Source organism: Danio rerio, chromosome 23 (genome assembly GCF_052040795.2).
Source record: "Danio rerio strain M-AB ecotype USA chromosome 23, GRCz13ab, whole genome shotgun sequence".
Classification (NCBI taxonomy): domain Eukaryota; kingdom Metazoa; phylum Chordata; class Actinopteri; order Cypriniformes; family Danionidae; genus Danio; species Danio rerio.
Genome location: NC_141043.1, coordinates 49,395,001 through 49,415,000, shown reverse-complemented (window position 1 = coordinate 49,415,000; position 20,000 = coordinate 49,395,001). Strand labels below are relative to the sequence as shown.

At 39.0% G+C, this 20,000-nt stretch overlaps 4 protein-coding genes across 7 annotated transcripts in view; 2 read left to right on the top strand and 2 right to left on the bottom strand.

The window, feature by feature from the left end:
* si:ch73-290k24.5 overlaps positions 1 to 8,032 on the bottom strand; it is a 22,659-nt gene extending 14,627 nt beyond the window's left edge. Inside the window, exons 1-4 of the mRNA XM_087307881.1 lie at positions 7,619 to 8,032; positions 4,419 to 5,634; positions 3,490 to 4,372; positions 438 to 630 (exon numbers count right to left, since the gene is read on the bottom strand). Coding sequence (XP_087164007.1) covers positions 438 to 630; positions 3,490 to 4,121 — 825 coding nt within the window. The 5' untranslated portion in view covers positions 4,122 to 4,372; positions 4,419 to 5,634; positions 7,619 to 8,032. The remainder of the gene's footprint in view (positions 1 to 437; positions 631 to 3,489; positions 4,373 to 4,418; positions 5,635 to 7,618) is intronic.
* fhip1ab (FHF complex subunit HOOK interacting protein 1Ab) overlaps positions 1 to 20,000 on the top strand; it is a 445,665-nt gene that overhangs the window by 126,308 nt on the left and 299,357 nt on the right. The gene's annotated exons all lie outside the window — the stretch shown is intronic.
* Positions 1 to 20,000, top strand: part of cyp17a2 (cytochrome P450, family 17, subfamily A, polypeptide 2) — a 38,260-nt gene that overhangs the window by 5,712 nt on the left and 12,548 nt on the right. The window contains exon 2 of one of the 3 annotated variants that reach the window (XM_087306246.1): positions 18,976 to 19,078. The exons of the other annotated variants lie outside the window; for them this stretch is intronic. Within the exon in view, the coding sequence (XP_087162372.1) occupies positions 19,010 to 19,078 (69 nt within the window). The 5' untranslated portion in view covers positions 18,976 to 19,009. The remainder of the gene's footprint in view (positions 1 to 18,975; positions 19,079 to 20,000) is intronic. 3 annotated transcript variants of the gene reach the window in all.
* egr4 (early growth response 4) lies at positions 10,570 to 12,773 on the bottom strand. 2 transcript variants are annotated; one of them, XM_087306241.1, is made up of 3 exons: positions 12,636 to 12,773; positions 12,472 to 12,580; positions 10,570 to 12,295 (listed from the first exon to the last, which is right to left on the bottom strand). In XM_087306241.1, the coding sequence occupies exons 1-3, from the start codon at positions 12,771 to 12,773 to the stop codon at positions 11,325 to 11,327; spliced, it is 1,218 nt and encodes a 405-aa protein (XP_087162367.1). In that variant the 3' UTR covers positions 10,570 to 11,324. The 2 variants fall into 2 exon arrangements, with proteins under 2 accessions (XP_087162367.1, NP_001107925.1); NM_001114453.1 differs by having other exon boundaries at positions 12,472 to 12,692.

Sequence of the window (20,000 nt, the reverse complement as noted above, 5' to 3'; positions counted from 1 at the left end):
TTATGTTTGAGGGTAGTTGCAACAATGTTTCATGTTTGTTTCAGTAACCTTTCATTAGCATATCAGAGAAGTTGTAACAATGTTTCGATAGTTTTTAGAACAGTTGTGTCATTGTTTCAGGAGAGTTGCAGCAATGTATTTTTGCTTGTCTGTAACAAAATACTTGTTTACTCAAGAATTTTTCAATATTTGAACTAGAAACAACTAAGAGAAACAACTTTGACTAAGAGAAGATTTTTTTCAGTACTTTTTGTTCATTTGTAAATTGTCTCAACTCATTTTGTTAGCAAAAATGTAAAAAAGATCTTATTGTGAGCTCAGTGTCATAAATCATGAGCGTCGTGGATTGTTAAATTCTTACAATATTATGTTAAACCATAATAGGAGCCCTCGTTTGATGACTTCAACATGCACAACATGCTCTGGGTCTATCTGACCTGGTATCCTGCGGCTCTACTTCCTGTCAGGTGTCTGTGAGGGGAAGTGACATCATTGTGTATGTTCTGCAGCTGTGTTTCTGCTCTCTCCGCTCGCTCCAGCAGATCCTCAATGAAACGTTGCAGACGGATCTTTGCACTCGCTTCCTGCAGTGCCGTGTCTCGCACAAACCTGTCCAGCTCACACACTTCCCTTAAACACAAACACACACATTTACATGCATCTCACACACCATCTGTCGCAAAGGACTCAAATGTTTACACTTAAAACAGTGTGTAAAACAGGTTAACTGGCTATTTGATAATATGCAATAATCTGTACAAGGTACTGCGATAACGATATTTGGCACGATATATATCGTTTTCAAGATTTTTTTTATTATCTATGCAGAAAAATATGCAATGTGCGATATTTGATATTTTTAAGTACTGCAATATCGATATGTCTTGCTATATAACATTTTCATAGAAAAATACAACTTTTATAAGCTTTATAGAAACATATGATATTCAATAGTGTTGTCGATAAGTATTGCAATAACGATATTTGTTACAATATAACTTTTCCCTAAACAAATTCTTCTTTTATTAGCTATGTAGAAACATATGTGATATTCAATATTGTTGTCGATAAGTATTGCAATAAGGATATTTGTTACGATATAATTTTCCCTAAGAAAATCTATGTAATCTATTACTGTAAAAAAATATGCAGTATTCAATATTGATATTAATGAGTATTGCGATAATGATATTTCTTACGATATAACATTTCCATAGAAAAATGCTGTTTTTATAAGCTATGTAGAAAAGTATGCTATGTGCGATATTCGATATTGTTGTTTAGGTATTGCGATAATGATATTTCTTACGATATAACGTTTCCATAGAAAAATTAAACTTTTATAAGCTATGTAGAAAAATGTCATTTTTGATATTATTGTCGTTACGTATTGCAATAAAAATATTTGTTACGATATAATTTTCCCTAAAAAAATTAATTTTTATTAGCTATGTGAAAAAATATGCAATATTAGATAATGATGTTGATAAATTTTTAATTCTTATGATATAACATTTCCATTAAAAACTTATATTTTTATTAGCTATGTAGAAAAATGTGATATTCAATTTTGTTGTCAATAAGTATTGCGATAATATTTGTTATAATATAACTTTTCTCTAAAAATGTATACTTCTATTAACTATGTAGAAAAATATGCGATATGTGATAGTTGATATTGTTGTTGATAAGTACTGCAATAACAATATTTCTTACAATTTAAAATTTCCATAAAAAAAAAAATTATTAGCTATGTAGGAAAATATGCAATACTTAATAATATGTTGTTGAGTACTGTGATATTGATATTTCTTACAATATAACATTTCAATAGAAAAAAATAAACTTTTATAAGCTTTGTAGAAAAGTATGTGATATTCGATATTGTTGTCGATAAGTGTTGCAATAAGGATATTTGTTACGATATAGTTTTCCCTAAAAAAATCAATGTAAGCTATGTTAAAAATATGTAATATTCAATATTAATATTGATAAGTATTGCGATAATGATATTTCTTATGATGTAATATTTCCATAGAAAAATTTAACTTTTAAAAGCTACAGTGTGTAGAAAAATGTGCGATATTCGATAATGTTGTCTAAGTATTGTGATAATAGTTGTTACGATATATCCCCCCAAAAAAAATTTTTTTGTGAGCTACATAGAAAAATATGTGATATTTGACGTTGTTGTTAAGTATTGCGATAACGACATTTCTTACGATATAACTTTCCATAGAAAAAAAATCGATATGCGCCATGTAAAAAAAAAATGACGTGCGATATTTGATAATGTTGTCGATAAGTACTGCAAAGGCAATATTTCTGACGATATAACATTTCCATAAAAAAATGCAATTTTTTTAAGCTATGTAGAAAAGTATGCTATGTGCGGTATTCGATACTGTTGTTTAGGTATTGCGATAACGATATTTCTTACGATATAATGTTTCCATAGAAAAATTCAACTTATATAAGCTATGAAGAAAAATATGTCATTTTTGATATTGTTGTCGTTAAGTATTGTACTAAAAATATGTTACGATATAACTTTTACAAAAAAAATGAATTTTAATTAGCTATGTGAAAAAATATGCAATATTTGATATTGATGTTGATAAGTTTTAATTTCTTATGATATAACATTTCCATTGAACGAGCTATGTAGAGCTTTGTAGAAAAATGTGATATTCAATATTGTTGTTAAGTACTGCAATAACGATATTTCTTACAATATAACAGTTCCATAGAACGATATTCAATATTGTTAAGTATTACGAAATGATATTTCTTACGATAGAACATTTCTGTAGAAAAATATGCGATATTCAATATTGTTGTCGTTAAGTATTGCAATAACGACATTTCTTCTGATTCTTCTGAGACATTTCTTCATTTCCATAGAAAAAATCTGTATTAGCTGTGTAAAAAAGTGCGATGTGCCATACTTGATATTGTTGTCGATAATTAAAAACAAAATATTGCAATGTTATTTTTATCCAATATCACAAATATATTTATCCTTTTATTTATCACTATTGTGCTTGATCAGCTCTAGGCATGGGATGATATTGGTTCCAAGGTTTACCACAGATAGGCAAAGTCAAGGTTGTAAAACCACTAACATTTTCTGTTATACTGCCCTGGTGGGCTGACCAGTAGCTGCTGATGTGGAGGGTCTTTTGCTGTTGGAGATACTGGTGCCCTAAAAAACTAAACAAATAGTCATAAAAATATATGGTATGAAGGGTAGTAATCACGATACTGTGATGCAGTAAAACCGAGATATTTTCATCAAAGATTATCATAGCATCAGAATCTTACACCGGCCAATGCCTAAACACAAGTGTGTTTATTCTTCTATTATTAGCGTGCTGTATTATTAAGTTATCGTGTTGGATGAGAACGGGCCTCTATAGCGGTGATCTGTACTGTACTGAAGCGTCCCCTCAGTGCTAGCATTAATGCATCATTCATTTGAACACTCACTGTTGTTTTCTGCGTAGTTGCTCGTCTCGATCGCTCAGCTCATATCTCAGACTCGCCAGCATCTCCACAGAAATGTCCACTTGTCTCTCCAGTTGAGCCGCTCTTTTCTCCACCTCATATTTTTCGGTCAGCATTTTCTCGCTCTCTCTTCTGGCTCTCCGCACCTCCGCGCTCCTCCTCTTCACCTCCTCCTGAAGTACCTCCAGTTTGAGCGACACCCGTTCCTGGACTTCCAGAGCCAGCTGCTGAAGCCGGGCCTCCAGAGCCAGCCTGCCCAGCCATGGCACACCCAGCCGGGCCACAGCGTGACCGGAGTCTGCCTCCATTTCTGGAGCTCTGGAGCTCACGGCGACTGCCAGAACTGGAGGAAGAGCGGAGGGTGAATCTCGCTGGATGAGGATCTTCCGGAGCGGGCCGGTCGCCAAACTCAGGGCGTCCAGGAGCTCCAGACGGAGAGGCCGGGTGATGCTGCTTTCTCTCTGAGAGTACAGAGACATCAGGCCACCTTCAGAGCTCCGACGTGGGGTTAAGCTGAGCTTCTTGCAGGAGCAGATGCTAGACCGGTGCTCTCCAAACACACACGACTCTCCACACGTAGAGCAGCAGAGCGGCAGCTCGGCTCTGGTGGACATACTGATGATGATGATGATACACTCACACACTCCAAAACATAATGCCCAGATCAAGTTTCAGTAGAGTTTCAGAATCTTTTCAGTAGTGTTATGGGAGATTTGTTTCAGTTGTTTTTCAGAAGAAAATTCAGCTGTTTCTTTCAGTAACGTTTTAATAGTGTTTTAAGAAAGTTGTAACAATGTTGCAAGTTGGTTTCAGAAGAGCTGTTACAATGTTTCAGTAATGTATCAGTAATGTTTTTATAGAGTTGCTACAATGTTTCAGTAATGTTTCAAAAGCGTTTCAGGGAGAGTTGCTACAATGTTTCAGTTGTTTTTCAGTAATGTTTCAATATTGTTTCAAGACAGTAAAATCAACATGTCTAATGTTTCGGGAGAGATGTACAATGTTTCAGTTTTGTTTCAGGAATGTTTCTATAGCATTTCAAGAAAGTTGTAGCAATGTCTTTGTTTCAGTAATGTTTTAGGAGAGTTGTTTCAGTTGCTTTTCATTAATGTTTCAATAGCATTTCTGGAAATTTGTAACAATGTTTGAGGATTATTTCAGTAGTGTTAATAGCATTTCAGGAAAGTAGTTACAATGTTTCATGTTTGTTTCAGTAATGTTTCAATTGCATTCTAGAAGAGGTGCTACTAAACAAAACAAAAAAATTCTGTTGTTTCTTTCAGTAATATTACAATGCTTTAGGTTTGTTTCAGTAATGTTTTAGGCGAGTTGTAACAATGCTTCAGTTGTTTTTCAACAGCATTTCAGAGAACTTTTAACAATGTTTCATGTCAGGACAGTTGTGTCAATGTTTCAGGAGAGTTGTACAATGTTTCAGTATTATTTTAATAGCATTTTAAGTTTTAAGTTGTAATAATGTTTTAGTTTTGTTTCAATAATGTTTTTGGCGAGTTGTAACAATGTTTCAGTTGTCTTTTGTTTAATGTTTCAATATTGTTTCAGGAAAATTGTAACATTTACAAAAAATGTGTCATGTTTTAAGGGGAGTTTCAGTTGTCTTTCGATAATGTTTTAATAGTGTTTCAGGATATTTATTTCAGTATCATTTACTCTGCAGTTGCATATCCAGCAGTGAGAAGTGTTTGTTTCAGTAGTTTTTCCAGCATTTCAGTTTCAGGAACGTTTGTTTACATTTTTTTCAGAATCATTTCAGTTTTCTTCAGCAGTGTTTACTATTTTTTTTTTTAGGTCAGTTTGTTTTAGAACTGTTTCAGGAATGTTTGTTTCACAGTTGCTTCATGTGCATTTCTTACACTAGTGTTTTAGGAATGTTTGAAGTTTCAGCAGTTTTTCCTGACTACTGAATTAGTAGTTTCAGTAGTGGTTCATTATCATTTCAGGATCTCTTCAGTAGTGTTTTAGGAGAATCTAAGAGATGCTTCAATATAATTTTGAAAACCTACTAAAAGATTGTGAAAATGTTTCGGAGTTGATTTAGTCTTTTTTTTCAGGACTTTATCTTCAGTGTCTCTGAATCCAGATTAGTCTCATGCAGAATCATTACACCTGTAAAACAAAAACACAAAGATTTACCAGAGCTTCTCAACAAGAGCTTCTAAATAACAGCTGTCAAACTCCACAGCTCTGCACGGTTTAGCTTTAACTCTAATCAAACATGCCTGATCAAACTAACTGGGTCCTTCAGACTTGTTTGAAACCTACAGGTAGGTGTGTTGAAGCAGGGTTGGAACTAAACTATGCAGAGCTGCGGCCCTCCTGGAACTGAGTTTGACACCCCTGTTCTATATTGTTGATATCAGTTTGCTTTGGATACGAGTCCTATTATTATTGATCACTGTTGTTGTTATTCATAAGTAGGCCCACACGGAATCTGCACGCTCAGAATTCCGCAGATTTTCCACAGAATTCCACATATTTCTGCAGATTTTTAGCCCATCATTAATTCTGTTTATCTACTTGAGTAAATGTGTGTAATTCTACATTTATTCAGGTTTTTAATGAATTACTGCAATATTATTGACTATTATGAAAATGTTCATCTGCTTTATGTACAACACAGTTTGTTAAGTAATATGCTCTGTCTTTTAGTAAAGATATTATATAAGAGACTTGCTTTGTTTACCAAATAAAGTGAGTCTTATTGGATTTGCATTTTAAACATTAAATAAAAGCTATAAAGGTGTTACTTTTTATTTCATGTATTAAGGTTTTAGTTTTAATACTCCGCTGGATACTCTCAAAATAATTCAGCAGAAATTTGCAGATTTTTACCAAAATTCTCTGCAGAAATAGCAAAAAATGTCTGCAGATTCCGTCTGGACCTAACTTAAGTTAGAATACAGCGTTTCTTTTAGCATTGAAAGCATTTTGCAAGCCAGACAAGAATTTAACCTCATTTTTATTTTCCTATTATTATGCAGTATCTACACTCCCAGAAGTAAAGGTACGCGAGTTGTCACTGGGGTTGGTACCTTTTTCAAAAGGTGCACGTTTGTACTTATAGGGTCCATATTGGTAGCTTAATAGTAGATATTAGTACCTCAAATTTTAAGAGGAACACTTTTGTACTTTTTTGGTATTAATATGGACCTTTCAGGTACAAATATGCACCTTTTGAAAAGGTACCCCCCCAGTGACAGCTCACATACCTTGATTTCTGAGAGTGTGGGGTAGAGTTTCTGGGCTGTCCCTTTGTTGAACAATAACAGTCTACATTTTCCATCATGCTGGTCTTTAGCTCCAGATGCTAACCTCACAGCAGACTCCACACGGCATGTCTAAAACACAATTATCTTCATTTTTTTTATCATATTATTGTATTTAAAAAGTGAATGAGAAAGACTGAAATATCACAGTTACAATTAGTGGAGCAAACACACACACACACACACACACACACACACACACAAAGATGAAAATTAGACTTCATTATTTGATGATGATGATTAAAGCTGAATGTGTAATTGAGGATATCACACAAACAATAACATTTTAGCGATAACTGGCTATTATTTGTATTATTTAAAAGTAAATTCATTATATTTTAAGATAATATCGCTACCCACTATTGCGATCAGCCATGTATATTTACAATATCAGGTAACAAAAGCAGATAACTGCTTAATGCATATTTAATTTTCAACACGGGGTCAACCGGTTTAAGTTCACGCTCATGAACTGTGTGTGCGTGTTTGTGCGTGCGCGCGCGGAATTCAGGCATGTGCGCGCGCTCCACATTATTTCCGCATGAATATGAAGAAGACAAAAGCTGCTCCCCGAATAAAGCTCCATCACCACCATCATGAGCAAACACAGTCCAGAATAAACATGCACTGATGAAATATAATAACGCAGCGCTTTCTGCTCGGTCGTGTGTAAATCAGGTCACACCTACAGCAGCTCGCCGCGCATCGGAATGAAGCTGAATCAGTAAACCCTCCATGCAGATACAGGCATGCAGCTCCAGCCTGACACTGTGAGCACGAGGTGTGAGAATAACAGTTTTCATGCATCTGTCAGAGAAACCCACCAGTTCTCCCGGCTGCTGTCGGCACTGCTGTCCTGCACTGAGCGGCGCGCTTCTGAACTGGATTTCGTCGAGCCGTCGCCTGTGACGTCACTCCCGGTTCTGGGCGGAACTGACTTCTTCTCGAGGAGTGTAAAATAAAGGAGATATTCCCCAGCTGCTATAAAAGGAATACGGCGTCTCCGGCCGGAAGTGAGCGAGGTTTATTCATGCTATAATGATCAACCCTAGAGTTCTGTCAAAATGAGCCGCTAAACCTGTGAAATAAAGCAGAACCGTTTACTTTCACGCCTCAAGTCTTATTGTGCATGAAGAAAGAAGCTCATCTTCATCTCACACACACACACACACTCTCTCTCTCTCTCTCTCTCTCGCTGTGGATGTGCAGGCTGTCTGATCTCTGTGCAGTTTCTCACTGTCGAGCACGCGCCGCATGTTTGCTGTGTACGCGCGGCGCTGTCCACGTGACGCGTGGTGCTGAAGCTGCTCCGGTGTGTTTCTATGAGGGCTTTGAGCTGGAATGAAGAGGTGTGATTGGTGAACGCAGCAGTTGTGTCTATTAATACATTTGATGCGTCGTAATTAAATAATAGTTTGAATTGGCCCACATTGTGTTCGCTGTGCAGTGGAATCTGATAACATTTTCTTAAAAATCCAATTAAGAGTTTAATTAATATATTGCCATCGATTTTTCCCTTTTCTGTGTATTTACAGTTGAAGTCAGAATTATTCGCCCCCTTTGATTTATTTATTTTTTTCTAATATTTCCCAAATGATGTTGAACAGATTCAGGAAATGTTCACAGTATGTCTGATAATATTTTTGTTCTTCTGTAGAAAGTCTGATTTGTTTTATTTCGGCTAGAATAAAAGCAGTTCTTAATTTTTTAAGCACCATTTTTAGGTCAATATTATTAGCCGCTTTAAGATTGTCTACAGAACACACCTGTCACAAGATGGAGACTCACATAACAAAAAAATCCATGCGCAGCAATTTATTTTGACAAAATCAAAGAATTATCCCAATCTTGCACAGGAATTTCAAGCAAGATACCAAAATCTAGAAATGAGTCCAGACAAAAGAACTAATGGAAAATAAATAAATAAGCAAATTCAAAAACAGGGCGTTGTTGTTGTTATTATTATTATTATTATTATTATTATTATTATTATTATACCTTTATTTAGCCAGGAGATCCCATTAAGACAGTACTGTCTCTTTTTCCATTGAGACCTGGTCAAGATGGCAGGCAGCACATAAAGTTTCACGCAAAAATCACAAAAACAATATTACAAAACTACAAAATCACGTTCATAAAAAGATCAGATTATAAAAAACAATTGCATGTGTCCTTTAAGATGTTGTACAGAACAGTGGTGTCCTAGAAAAAAAGGTTGTGTACTATTACACCCAAATTTTAAATGAAAGTAGGCAAAGAAACGACGAAAGTCAATGTTTCTTCGATTCATTGGAGATTTTATATATATATATATATATATTATTATTATTTATTTATTTATTTATTTTTTTTTTTTACATCAGTTACCTGTATTTAAGTTAACTCAAAAGGGCCTGTGCATACATGGAAAGACAGCTTTTTAGCTTACTTTCTTTACTGGCTTATTACTTTACATTTTATAGGTTCCTGTAAACATCAATCAGCAATTATTTTTAATTGTCACATTCGTGCATGCTTGCTTTAAACCAAACTATTAGGAGTCTGTCTTCTGTTGTCGCTATAATATACTATAGTTACCCCTTTAAATTGCACATTGTTACGCGATTTATGAGTAGTCTTTGCCTAATTGTTTTTAGTGTTATATACGGTATAGTGTCATTCACTAGAGGCACAATTAAGACAAATGTGAAATACTGTTTTACAGGGGCGATTTTAGGATTTTAGAGTGGATCAGGATCAGATCCTTTTGGGTTAAACAAAGAAAAATGTGTCATATATATATTTAAGTAAGTATTGTAGGAGATGGGCACATCTTCACAAATTAGGTTGTGAGTTAAAAAAAACCCCGTTTGGTATACAGTTGAAGGGGACGCAAATACATGTAAATTAGGGAAGTTTAATCAGAAAAACAAGTGAGTCTACTGAGGGTATACTCAATTATTGATCCTCAGAAGTGGTAATACCCAAACAGCTCATGGAAAAAAGTAAGCAAACTGAGTATACGTGAGTATAGCAAGGACTACACCACTGCTACAGAAGATGTTTAAAGAGTCGGAAGTGAGGCAAGGTTGAGCTGGTTTTGCAAGTCATTGTATAACGATTTGTTCTGTAGACTATCGAAAACAATCTAGCTTAAAGCGGCTTATAATATTGACCTTAAAATGGTGTTTTAACAGTTAAGAACTGCTTTTATTCTAGCCCAAATAAAACAAATAAGACTTTCTGTAGAAGAACAAATATTATCAGACATACTGTGATACATTTCCCGAATCTGTTCAACATCTGGGAAATATATTAAGAAGAGAAAAAATCAAAAGTGGGATAATAATTCTGACTTTAGCTGTATATAAAATAATTTTAATGGCTAAATTAACAGATATTAACCACTGCAATAAATGAAGAGAACTATTATTTTTCTCTGTTTTTACACAACAAAACCAAAATGTTTAAGTTTCTCTTTATTTGAGTTTCACTGATTATTTATTAGTTTGTTTTTCTCTTTATGTATTTTTGTTTTTAGTTTTAAACATATTGCGCTGTTTTATCTAGTTATTTTTTTCTACTGTGAAAATGTAATCTGTTAATAGATTACTCATGATGTTTTTAATCGTTTCCATTACACCAGCGCTGGATTTCCCCCCTTTTATTGTGGCTTACACTTTAAAATGATTGTTGTCAACACTATTGTGGCATGTGGAAATCTGCATTAATAAATCATAAGCGGGTGTGTCCAGAGGAAGTCAGATCTCATCACAAACACACAGAAGGCTGAGAATAATGTCAATAAATAAGTTTTTATTTGAAACATTCAGTAGCCTCAAATATCCACAAGGCATTTCATTGCACAAGAACAGTTTTCAAAGCCAATAAAGACAATAATATGGACCCGCCAGAAGGCCGGCAGGTGAATGTGCACAGGTAAATGTGCTACTGCAACTCAACTACCATGTTGAAGTTTGACTCTTTACAGCGATCAGGTTCCCAAGAACCAACCAAACACATTCTACTGTCGAAAGTGGAATACAATCAGCCACTTAATGCAAATCTATAAGATAGATAATCGGAGATCTCCTGAAAATACCAATACAAAAATTACAGTCAATAACGTACAAATATATAGAGCTCTTCTTCTCTTCTTTATAAAGTCATGTATCAAAATACGACAAGGTAAAAGACTGGAGATGACACATGTCGCATGCCGGCGCGGTACAGCAGTGTAAGACAAGTACAGGTTTACATCGAGACATGCAGAGACTGATAATCCACATCTGAGCTTCTCCATCACTGCTGTAGTCTTTGAGGTGCTGTCCACCGGAAGTGCTGCCTCTCAAACAACCAATCAGCGTTCGTTTTGTTTTCTTTTAATCATCAGCATGCCAAGTTCTTAACAACACAGGTGTGATGCTCGACCAACTTCAGACTCTTCCGGTTTCCGGACCGCTGAGCTGCTCTGGCTCTTCAACCGAGCCGCGCTCGAGCCTTAAACTTCCCCAGACGGGTTTAACGGGACACAAAGCGCAGTCCCGGTGCTCAGACGAGGGAGAACGCGCATGCGCCGAGGAGCTCAGTCTTCTGCTGCATGCGCTCGCGCTGTTTGAGGTGAACGCGCATGTGCCGCTTCCTCTCATCGCTGCGCGCGAAACGGCGGGCGCACACGTCGCACGAGAACGGCTTCTCTCCGGTGTGCGTGCGCATGTGCGTGGTGAGGTGGTCGCTGCGGCTGAAGCAGCGCAGGCACACGCGGCACTGGAAGGGCTTGTGTCCGGTGTGGATGCGCACGTGCCGGTTGAGCTCGTCGGAGCGGGAAAAGCGGCGCTCGCAGCTCTCCACCGGGCAGGAGAACGGCTTCTCGCGGGCTGCGCCTTTCCTAGCGCGCGGCTTGCTCCTTTGCGCGTGCGTGTTCGTGGCGAGCAGGGAATCCAGCGCGTCGGCGAGTCCGAACGCGTTAGGAAACGAAATGTAAAGGCTGTTTTCGTGTGAAGGAGCCGGTGCCACCGGCAGCTGGAAGTCTAGAGGCTCCTGCTTGATCCAAGTGTCCAAAACCGAGTCCGTCTCAGGACCGAGTGGAGAAAGCAGATCAATAATGTCATCCAGATCTGAAGGCTCGTGAGAGGAAGTGCAGAACCCATCAAACAGGTCTCCTCCGCTGCAGCTGCTCCCGAACTCGCTCTTGATGGCGGGGAACGCAAGCTGCTGCGCGCTCGTGTCCGCGAACTCGTCAGACGAGTCGTTGCAGAGCGATTCCGGTGATCCCAGAGAGCTGCCGGTGGACAGCAGCGACTCCTGCCGCGACAGCGCGCCTGCGCGAGAGTTCCCGCAGAAGTTGTCGGAGATGCCGACGATCTCCGTGAGGATGTTGAGGAGCGCGTCGGTGCTGCACGGCCCGCTCTCCGTGTAGAAGCTGCCGGTGTAGGTCAGCGGAGACGGCGGGAACCCGTCGCAGGAGCAGTCCGGGAAACCGGCGTCCACAGGCTCCGCTTTGGGCTTCAGCAAACCGCAGGCTGAGGGAGGAAGAGGAGGAGAGGAGCGTTACATAAGCAGCACATCACACTGATGCTCCAATAACTGATCAATACACTCATTAAATCTGCTCCTCACTATATTAGCCATCATCTACAGATGAGCTGAGGACACATGAGTGTATATAGATGATTAAATGTGATCATCATGTACTCACCAGCATCAGGTTGGCAGTGAGGCGCAGGCTGAGGAAGAGTCTGAGCGCAGAGCAGATCCAGAGCGCTGAAGTCCACGGTGTTCAGCATGATGAAGTTGAGGATGAGGAGGTCAAAACAGAGCAAAATCCACTTTAGGGAATAGATAATCCTTTCAGGTGATGATTGTGGGATTCCCCTTTTTTTTCTCCTCGGAGCTGCTGTTGGTTTCCTTCAGGTTCTGCTCTCCGTCGATTCGTTTACCGGAATTCCTCGTCGCTCTTTTATACTGTTGAGCTCCGCCGAGGCCACGCCCCCCGCTCATCTACGTCGGCAGGAGGATTCCCCGCCGTGTGCTGACTCTGGACGGCTCCTGCCCAAATATGGGCAGAGGATGTGACGGGGTTCCCCTCCGAAAATGGGCACAGGGGCGTGACGTAGCGGAGACTTTCCTGAAGACCATTGCGGAAAAACGCTTGTGAATGACAGGCGGCCATTATGGAGGAGTGCGAGGGGGAGAGCGACTTTTAACACATGAGCTGATCCGCGGGAAACGGCTGCAGCGGCGCAGCGCACATAACAGAGCCGTAAAGGCTGAGAACAGAGGCTTGCATTCAGAGATCTAGACTGATTATGTCAAGCATCTGTTTTTGCATCTGCGTCGCATTGATGTGCAGCACTCTGGGTGTTTCCTGATGTTTAGCGGAGGCTGATCTGCAGATGATGCTTCAGCACCGCGGACAGCGACACACACACTCATCATGCACGCACACACATCATGCACACAGCCTTCCTGAGCGCGCTGCATGCAATAAATGTGATGCTAAAGCAGTCCAACAGTCTGAAGATGAGCTTCACGTTTGTCCACTTTTCATACCACAGTTATGCGTCGCCCAGAGTTTGTGTTACATAAACACATCTGCATGCAAACGCCGAGAGATCTCGATCATAAGCTAAAAGCGTGCCTTAAATGAATTTTATTATATGGTGTGTGTGTGTGTGTGTGTGTGTGTGTGTGTGTGTGTGTGAGTGTGAGTGTGAGTGTGAGTGTGAGTGTGTGTGTGTGTGTGTGTGTGTGTGTGTGTGTGTGTGTGTGTGTGTGTGTGTTATGTAACTGTTGATTTCTCCAGAGCCGCTGATGAGCCGTGTCGCACAGTTGCGCTGCAGCTGCATGCCTCTGTGTTTTCAGATATGAGTCATAAAGTTTCTCTGGTGGCCTTTTGATAATAACATTTTGCCAGAATCCAGCCTGCAGCACCTGTGGAGAGCTCATTCAGATGGCGAGGGTGTTTGGATGCACGTGTCATCCTGATGTGCTGCACTGCTGTGTGAAACGAGATAAATCCATTCAGTTAGTGAGTGTAAACTCATATTCACCATGCATTCTGCTTTCGGAAAAATAAACCCTAAAGGGATAATCCACCCCAAAAAGCAGTTCTGTCATCATTTACTAGTTCAAAACCTTTATGAGTTACTTCTGTTTAACTCTAAAGAAGATGCTTTGAAGAATGTTGAAAACCTGTAACCATTGACTTGCATAGTATCTGTTTTCCCTATGATGGAAGTCAAGGGTTTCTTCAAACTGCCTTGTTTTGTGTTCAGCAGAGTAAAGGTTTATAACCACTTGAGGGAGAGTAAATAGCACATTTTCATTTTTAAATATAATATAAAATGTCAATATCATCTTTAGTTAGGAAACACAAAGGTGAAGGTGATACTCAAGTGAAGGTGAGTATGACACAATATTCGTTTTTTGGGTGAACTATGCCTGAATATGCACTCTAAAATATTGCTGGACCCAATGCTCTAATATGGACAAACCCAAAAGTTCAAATTTTAATTAACAATAGTTACTTTAACAGTAGTTAAAATGTTATTTAAATTAAATTTAAAACTGAATAAAAAATTCATATTTGACCCAATATTGGGTTACAGTGACCCAGGTTTTGTTTTAAGTTCATGCACGCAGTCTATTGCCTTTTCTTTCTTTTGGTGAACACCGAAGAGCACATTTAAACTCAGATTACTGAACACCACACACATAAAATACAATAAAATAGAAACACAACTTAAAACAATTATTCATTCATTTTCCTTCAGATTATTCTCTTTATTAATCAGGGGGCGCCACAGTGGAATGAACCACCAACCTGTCCAGCATAAGTTTTATATAGCGGATGTCCTTCCAGCTGCAACCCAGTACTGGGAAACACCCATACACACTCATTCACACTCGTACACTACGGCCAATTCAGTTCATCAGTTCCCCTATAGCGCATGTGTTTGGACTGTGGGGGAAACAGGAGCACCCGGAGGAAACCCACACCAACATGGAGAGAACATGCAAACTCCACACAGAAACACCAACTGACCCAGCCGAGACTCGAACCAGTGACCTTCTTGCTGTGCGACTACAGTGCTAACCACTGAGCCACACGGTGTCGCCCCACAGTAAAGTGCTATATATATTACACAGTTGAGGTCAGAATTATTCACCCTCTGTTTATTTTTTAGTAAAGAGCAGATTTCCTCAACATTGCTAATCATAACAGTGTTAATAACTCATCTCTAATAACTGATTTATTTTCTCTTTCTCATGATGACAGTAAATAATATTAGACTAGATATTCTTCAAGACACTTCTATACAGCTTAAAGTGACATGTAAAGGCTTCACTAGGGTAATTAGGGTAACTAGGCAGGTTAGGGTGATTAGGCAAGTTACTGTATAACGATGGTTTCTTCTGTAGACTATCAAAAAAAAATATTTTATATATATATATATATATATATATATATATATATATATATATATATATATATATATATATATATATATATATAATTTTGACCTTAAAATAGTTTTAAAAATGCTGAGTACTGTGTAGAGCACGGGTGTCCAAACCCAATCCTGGAGGGCCGGTGTCCTGCTGAGTTTAGCTCCAACTTGCTTCAACTCACCTGCCAGGAAGTGTCTAGTACACCTAGAAAGAGCTTGATTAGCTTGTTCAGGTGTGTTTGATTAGGGTTGGAGCATAGATGCATACATTAGATGTCGCCTGCCCTGTTGTTGTCTATTGGAAGGAATGCGTCAATAGAGCCGCCATTTTAGTACAGGGTAGCGCTCCTTTGAAATGAATGTAGGACCAAGGTGCAGTGGAGGACTGTGACCATCCAGAGCCAGAGAATTACACATATACACATATATCTGTGATCGGGAGATTTCCCAGTGGTCAGTGTGCTAAATTTCTTTTTTAAATTACGAAAATTATAATTTTATATCACTTTTCTACATTGATGGATCAGTGACCGCACGGGCATTCCTGATAAAAAGCTCATGTTTGTGTGTGTGGAAATGTACTATCCACCCTCCAGGTTAAATGTGATCTAATCGTGTCCTGAAACACAGCTCCTCTCCTGCTTTCACTGCTCATACTGACGGAGGGAGTGATTAGTTTTTGAATGAATCTCCATTATGAACGATTCCTTCACTAGCCGACAGTAATACACGTTTCTGGCAGCGCAGCATCTCGTTGTCATATTTCTTTTGCATTGTTTGCTGATTTTATTCAACAAAACTAGCATAAGCCGAGTGTTCAGTGTGAGTTGCTGCTGCTTTGCCGTATGCTGAATGCAGTAAGTGACTGTTATCATCAATAACGTTACCTGATTAGCACAAAAGTTCAGAACATACAAAAACGTAAAAAACTAAACCTCACCTATGAAATGTTCTGCCTTTGTGCTTTGTTTTCTTTGTTTGCTCGTTACTACACCCGTAGACAGCGCTAAAGTCCCGCATCTTCACGTAATAACACTGTCTTGACTAGTGCGGTTGAATGACACTTGTCCTGGGAGCACTGTACCAATGTGGCGGCGCTATTGACGCATGCTCAGGGTCCTTATGCGATATCTAGTGTATATATCTATGGGGTTGGAGCTAAACTCTTCAGGGCACCGGCCCTCCAGGCCTGAGTTTAGACACCCCTGGTAGAAATCTTTTTGAGGATATAAACAATATCAATGGTCCTAACCTAATAGTTTGACAACAAGCAGGAAATATTGATGAGCCAATGACATCACCATGCTGAAATGGTCTATATAGATTAGATTGATTAGTCTAGAGCATGGGTGTCCAAACTCAGTCCTGGAGGGCTGCATAGTTTAGCTCCAACTTGCTTCAACACACCTGCCTGGAAGTTTCTGTATACCTAGAATAAGCTTGATTAGCTGCTTCAGGTGTGTTTAATTGGGGTTGGAACTAAAACATGCAGGACACCGGCCCTCCAGGACTGAGTTTGGGCACCCCTGGTCTATATAGATATAAAGCCGTATACATGTATATCATCTAGATAAATATATATGTTTACATGTTCGACTCTCTGAATTTATACCATATCTTGTCATGAACTAATTTCTTTATTGATTATTTCATGTTGTCTTCATTTGTTTACAAGAAAGTTGCATTTATTATTCTGCAAAAATATTTCTATATCAAAAAATACAATTACCATGCTTTTAAAAATTGAATAATAAAGAACTGTTGAGTTTGTGTTTTGTATTTAAGGAGGTTTATAATAAGTAACTGTGATTAAATGAGCTGAACTTTACTTTAAAGACCTTACTTTACGTTTTGAGCAGATAACTAATTTAAAGTACAGTAACTAATTACTTTGCATTATGGCCCAGACATTCTTCTTAATATCTTCTTTTGTGTTCAGCAAAACTCACAGAGGTTTGGAGCATCTTGAGGCAGAATAAATGAAGGCAGAAACAGGCGAATGACCCACTTAACATGCAAATCAGTATCAGCTTTGTGTTTCCGGAAGACCAAATATGGGGTTTTCTATAAGGGTACCCTCGAGGCGCATGTGACAGCTCTCCGCACGTGATTCATCTGTTTTTGGTGACATTTCTGTCGCTTCAGAGCCGGTGAATCGTCTAGGCGTGGGAGAGCTCCGGGGCAGCCCGTTCCCGCCACCGGCAGCTGTCAAACGCGAGGCATTCCCGCCAAAAATACACGCTCGCCCCCGCGGGAGCTGCAGAAGCGCAGACACGAGCTCGGCTGGAGGCGGGAAAACGCAGCGCGCAGGAGCGGGAAAACCCTGAGCGAAAACAACACTTGCACAAACATACAGTACAGCAATGTATGACTGCAGAACTCATGAATAACCTAAAGCAAGGGATGGGAAAATACACAAATAGAGTATACAACTATACATTTGCATATAATATACGGTTAAACAGTTAAAAGTACGTTTCTAAGGCGCTCCACTCTCAACAGATATTCTGCATTAAACATAAACATGTTAGCAACATGCTACTTCATACTAAGACAGGCTAGAAACATGCTAATTCATGTTGAAATTATATAATAAACAGATAAATTACAGAAAAAAATACTTTTTATTGATAGAAACTGTACATTAGCATATCATTTATGGGTAAAAGTATTTAAAAAGAACTCTTCACATAAAATTCTGCATTTTATTAACATGCTAATTCAAATTAGAAACATGCTAGTGTAACACCGCCGGTCCTACGCCGGTCTCATGCAGTCTAGTGATGCGGTTTCGCAGGTCAGAGTTCACCAAGCTTGAACTTTGCACCGCAGCAACCTGCGAAACTTGACGCACAACATTTCCAGTCTGACGCATTCGCGTGCATATGAATGGAAGTCTATGGGGAGAAAAGTCCAGTGTCAACGCAGCTATAGCTACTAAATCAAAAAGTTACGAACTGCCGTGAGATTGTGTTGAATTTAGGGATAAAACTATTAAAATTACATTTCTAAGTCTCTCCACATAACATTCTAAAAGTTATTAACATAATAATGGTAACGGTAATTCATACTCTAAACGTTAATTCATACTTGAAACATGTTAGCAACATGCTAATTTATGCATGAAAACCAGCTAATTCCTACTCAAAACTTGTTGACATGCAAATTCATTCTCAAAACGTGCTAATTTATATCAAACATGTTAGCAACATGCTAATTTAAGCTAGAAATTTCCTGCTGGAGTGATTAAAAATGCATACATTACAGAACAAATACATTTTTAAGATAAAGCCTGTAAATTACTTTATAATTCTTGGGTAAAACCATTAAAATTAGATAACTCCACATAACACTGACATTTTTATTAACATGCTACTTTATACTAGAAACATTATAGCAACATGCTAATTCAGACTCAAAACATTCTAATTTATATTAGAAACATGTTAACAATGTGCTAATTCAAACTAGAAACATGCTTATTAGATGATGTACTATCCATCCATCCAGCCATCCACCCATCCAGCCATCCATCCATCCATTTATCCATCTAAAAGTTTCTGAAAGTGCAGTTCAACTACAGAGTTTGAGATATTGCAGCAGTGTAAATCAGGCAGTGGGTATTAGCTGTAGCAGCTCTGCATCTGCTGTGATTTGTGAGCTGTAAGATCTGTTGGAGAGCCCGAGGAGCAGATTGAAGAGTGTTTGGTGTGTGTGTGTGTGTGTGTGTGTGTGTGTGTTTCCTCTAGAGCTGCAGCAGAGGTCAGTTTCAGACGAGCGCTGATGAAGAGTGGTGCTGTGATGGAGGCAGTGCTGACTGACCCTGGATCAGTTTCTGTGCTGTTTGTCTGTGTATGTGAGATGGAGACTGGAGCTCTACACTGCCCACACTGATGACACACACACACACACACACACACACACAGATATTTACAGCCATAACTGTTATTCTCTCTAATGTGTGTGTTTGTTTGGGATTGTGGGCGGTTGTGTGAGTGTGTGTGATTGGGAACGTGGGCGTTTGCGTGTGTGCATGCATGTGTACGTGTGTTTGTGATTGAATATGTGGGAGTTTGTGTGTTTGGGTGTGTGCATTATGTATGCGTGTGTTTAAGTTTCTATGCTTGCAAATGTGGGAGTTTGTGTGTGTGCATGTATGCGTGTGTGTGTGGGATTGGGAATGTGGGAGTTTGTGTGTGTGTGAGTGTATGTGTGTGTGAGAGAGAGAGAGATTGGGAATGTGGGAGTTTGTGTGTGTGTGAGTGTATGTGTGTGTGAGAGAGAGAGAGAGATTGGGAATGTGGGAGTTTGTGTGTGTGTGAGTGTATGTGTGTGTGTGTGTGAGAGAGAGAGAGAGAGAGAGAGAGAGAGAGATTGGGAATGTGGGAATTTGTGTTTGTGTGTGCATGTAGTATGCGCGTGTGTGTGTGAGATTGACAATGTGGGAGTTTGTGTGTGTGTGCATGTATGTGCGTGTGTGTGTGTGAGAGATTGGAAATGTGGGAGTTTGTGTGTGTGTGTGTGTGTGAGTGTGAGATTGGGAGTGTGGGAGTTTGCATGTCTGCATGTGTGTGTTTGCGTCTGCATTTCTGTATGCTCACTCTGGTGAACTGAGTCACTGTCTGTGGATTTATATATGATTAGCAGAGTGTACTGATTGGTTGCTATGCAGTTGCTATGTTGTTTCTAAGGTTTGCTGTGTGGTTATCTAATGGATTGATAAACAGTTGCATGGTGGTTGTCATGGAGATTGCAGTAGTTTGTTGTGGGTTGA

Excerpts from the sequence above, each read along its gene's own strand:
- egr4 (XM_087306241.1), bottom strand. The coding sequence starts at position 12,773 with ATGAGCGGGGGGCGTGGCCTCGGCGGAGCTCAACAGTATAAAAGAGCG. Across the intron at positions 12,581-12,635 it reads AAAAAAAGGGGAATCCCACA|CTCCTCATCCTCAACTTCAT; the intron begins ATCATCACCTGA and ends CTCTGTTTTGAC. Across the intron at positions 12,296-12,471 it reads TCACTGCCAACCTGATGCTG|CCTGCGGTTTGCTGAAGCCC; the intron begins GTGAGTACATGA and ends TTCCTCCCTCAG.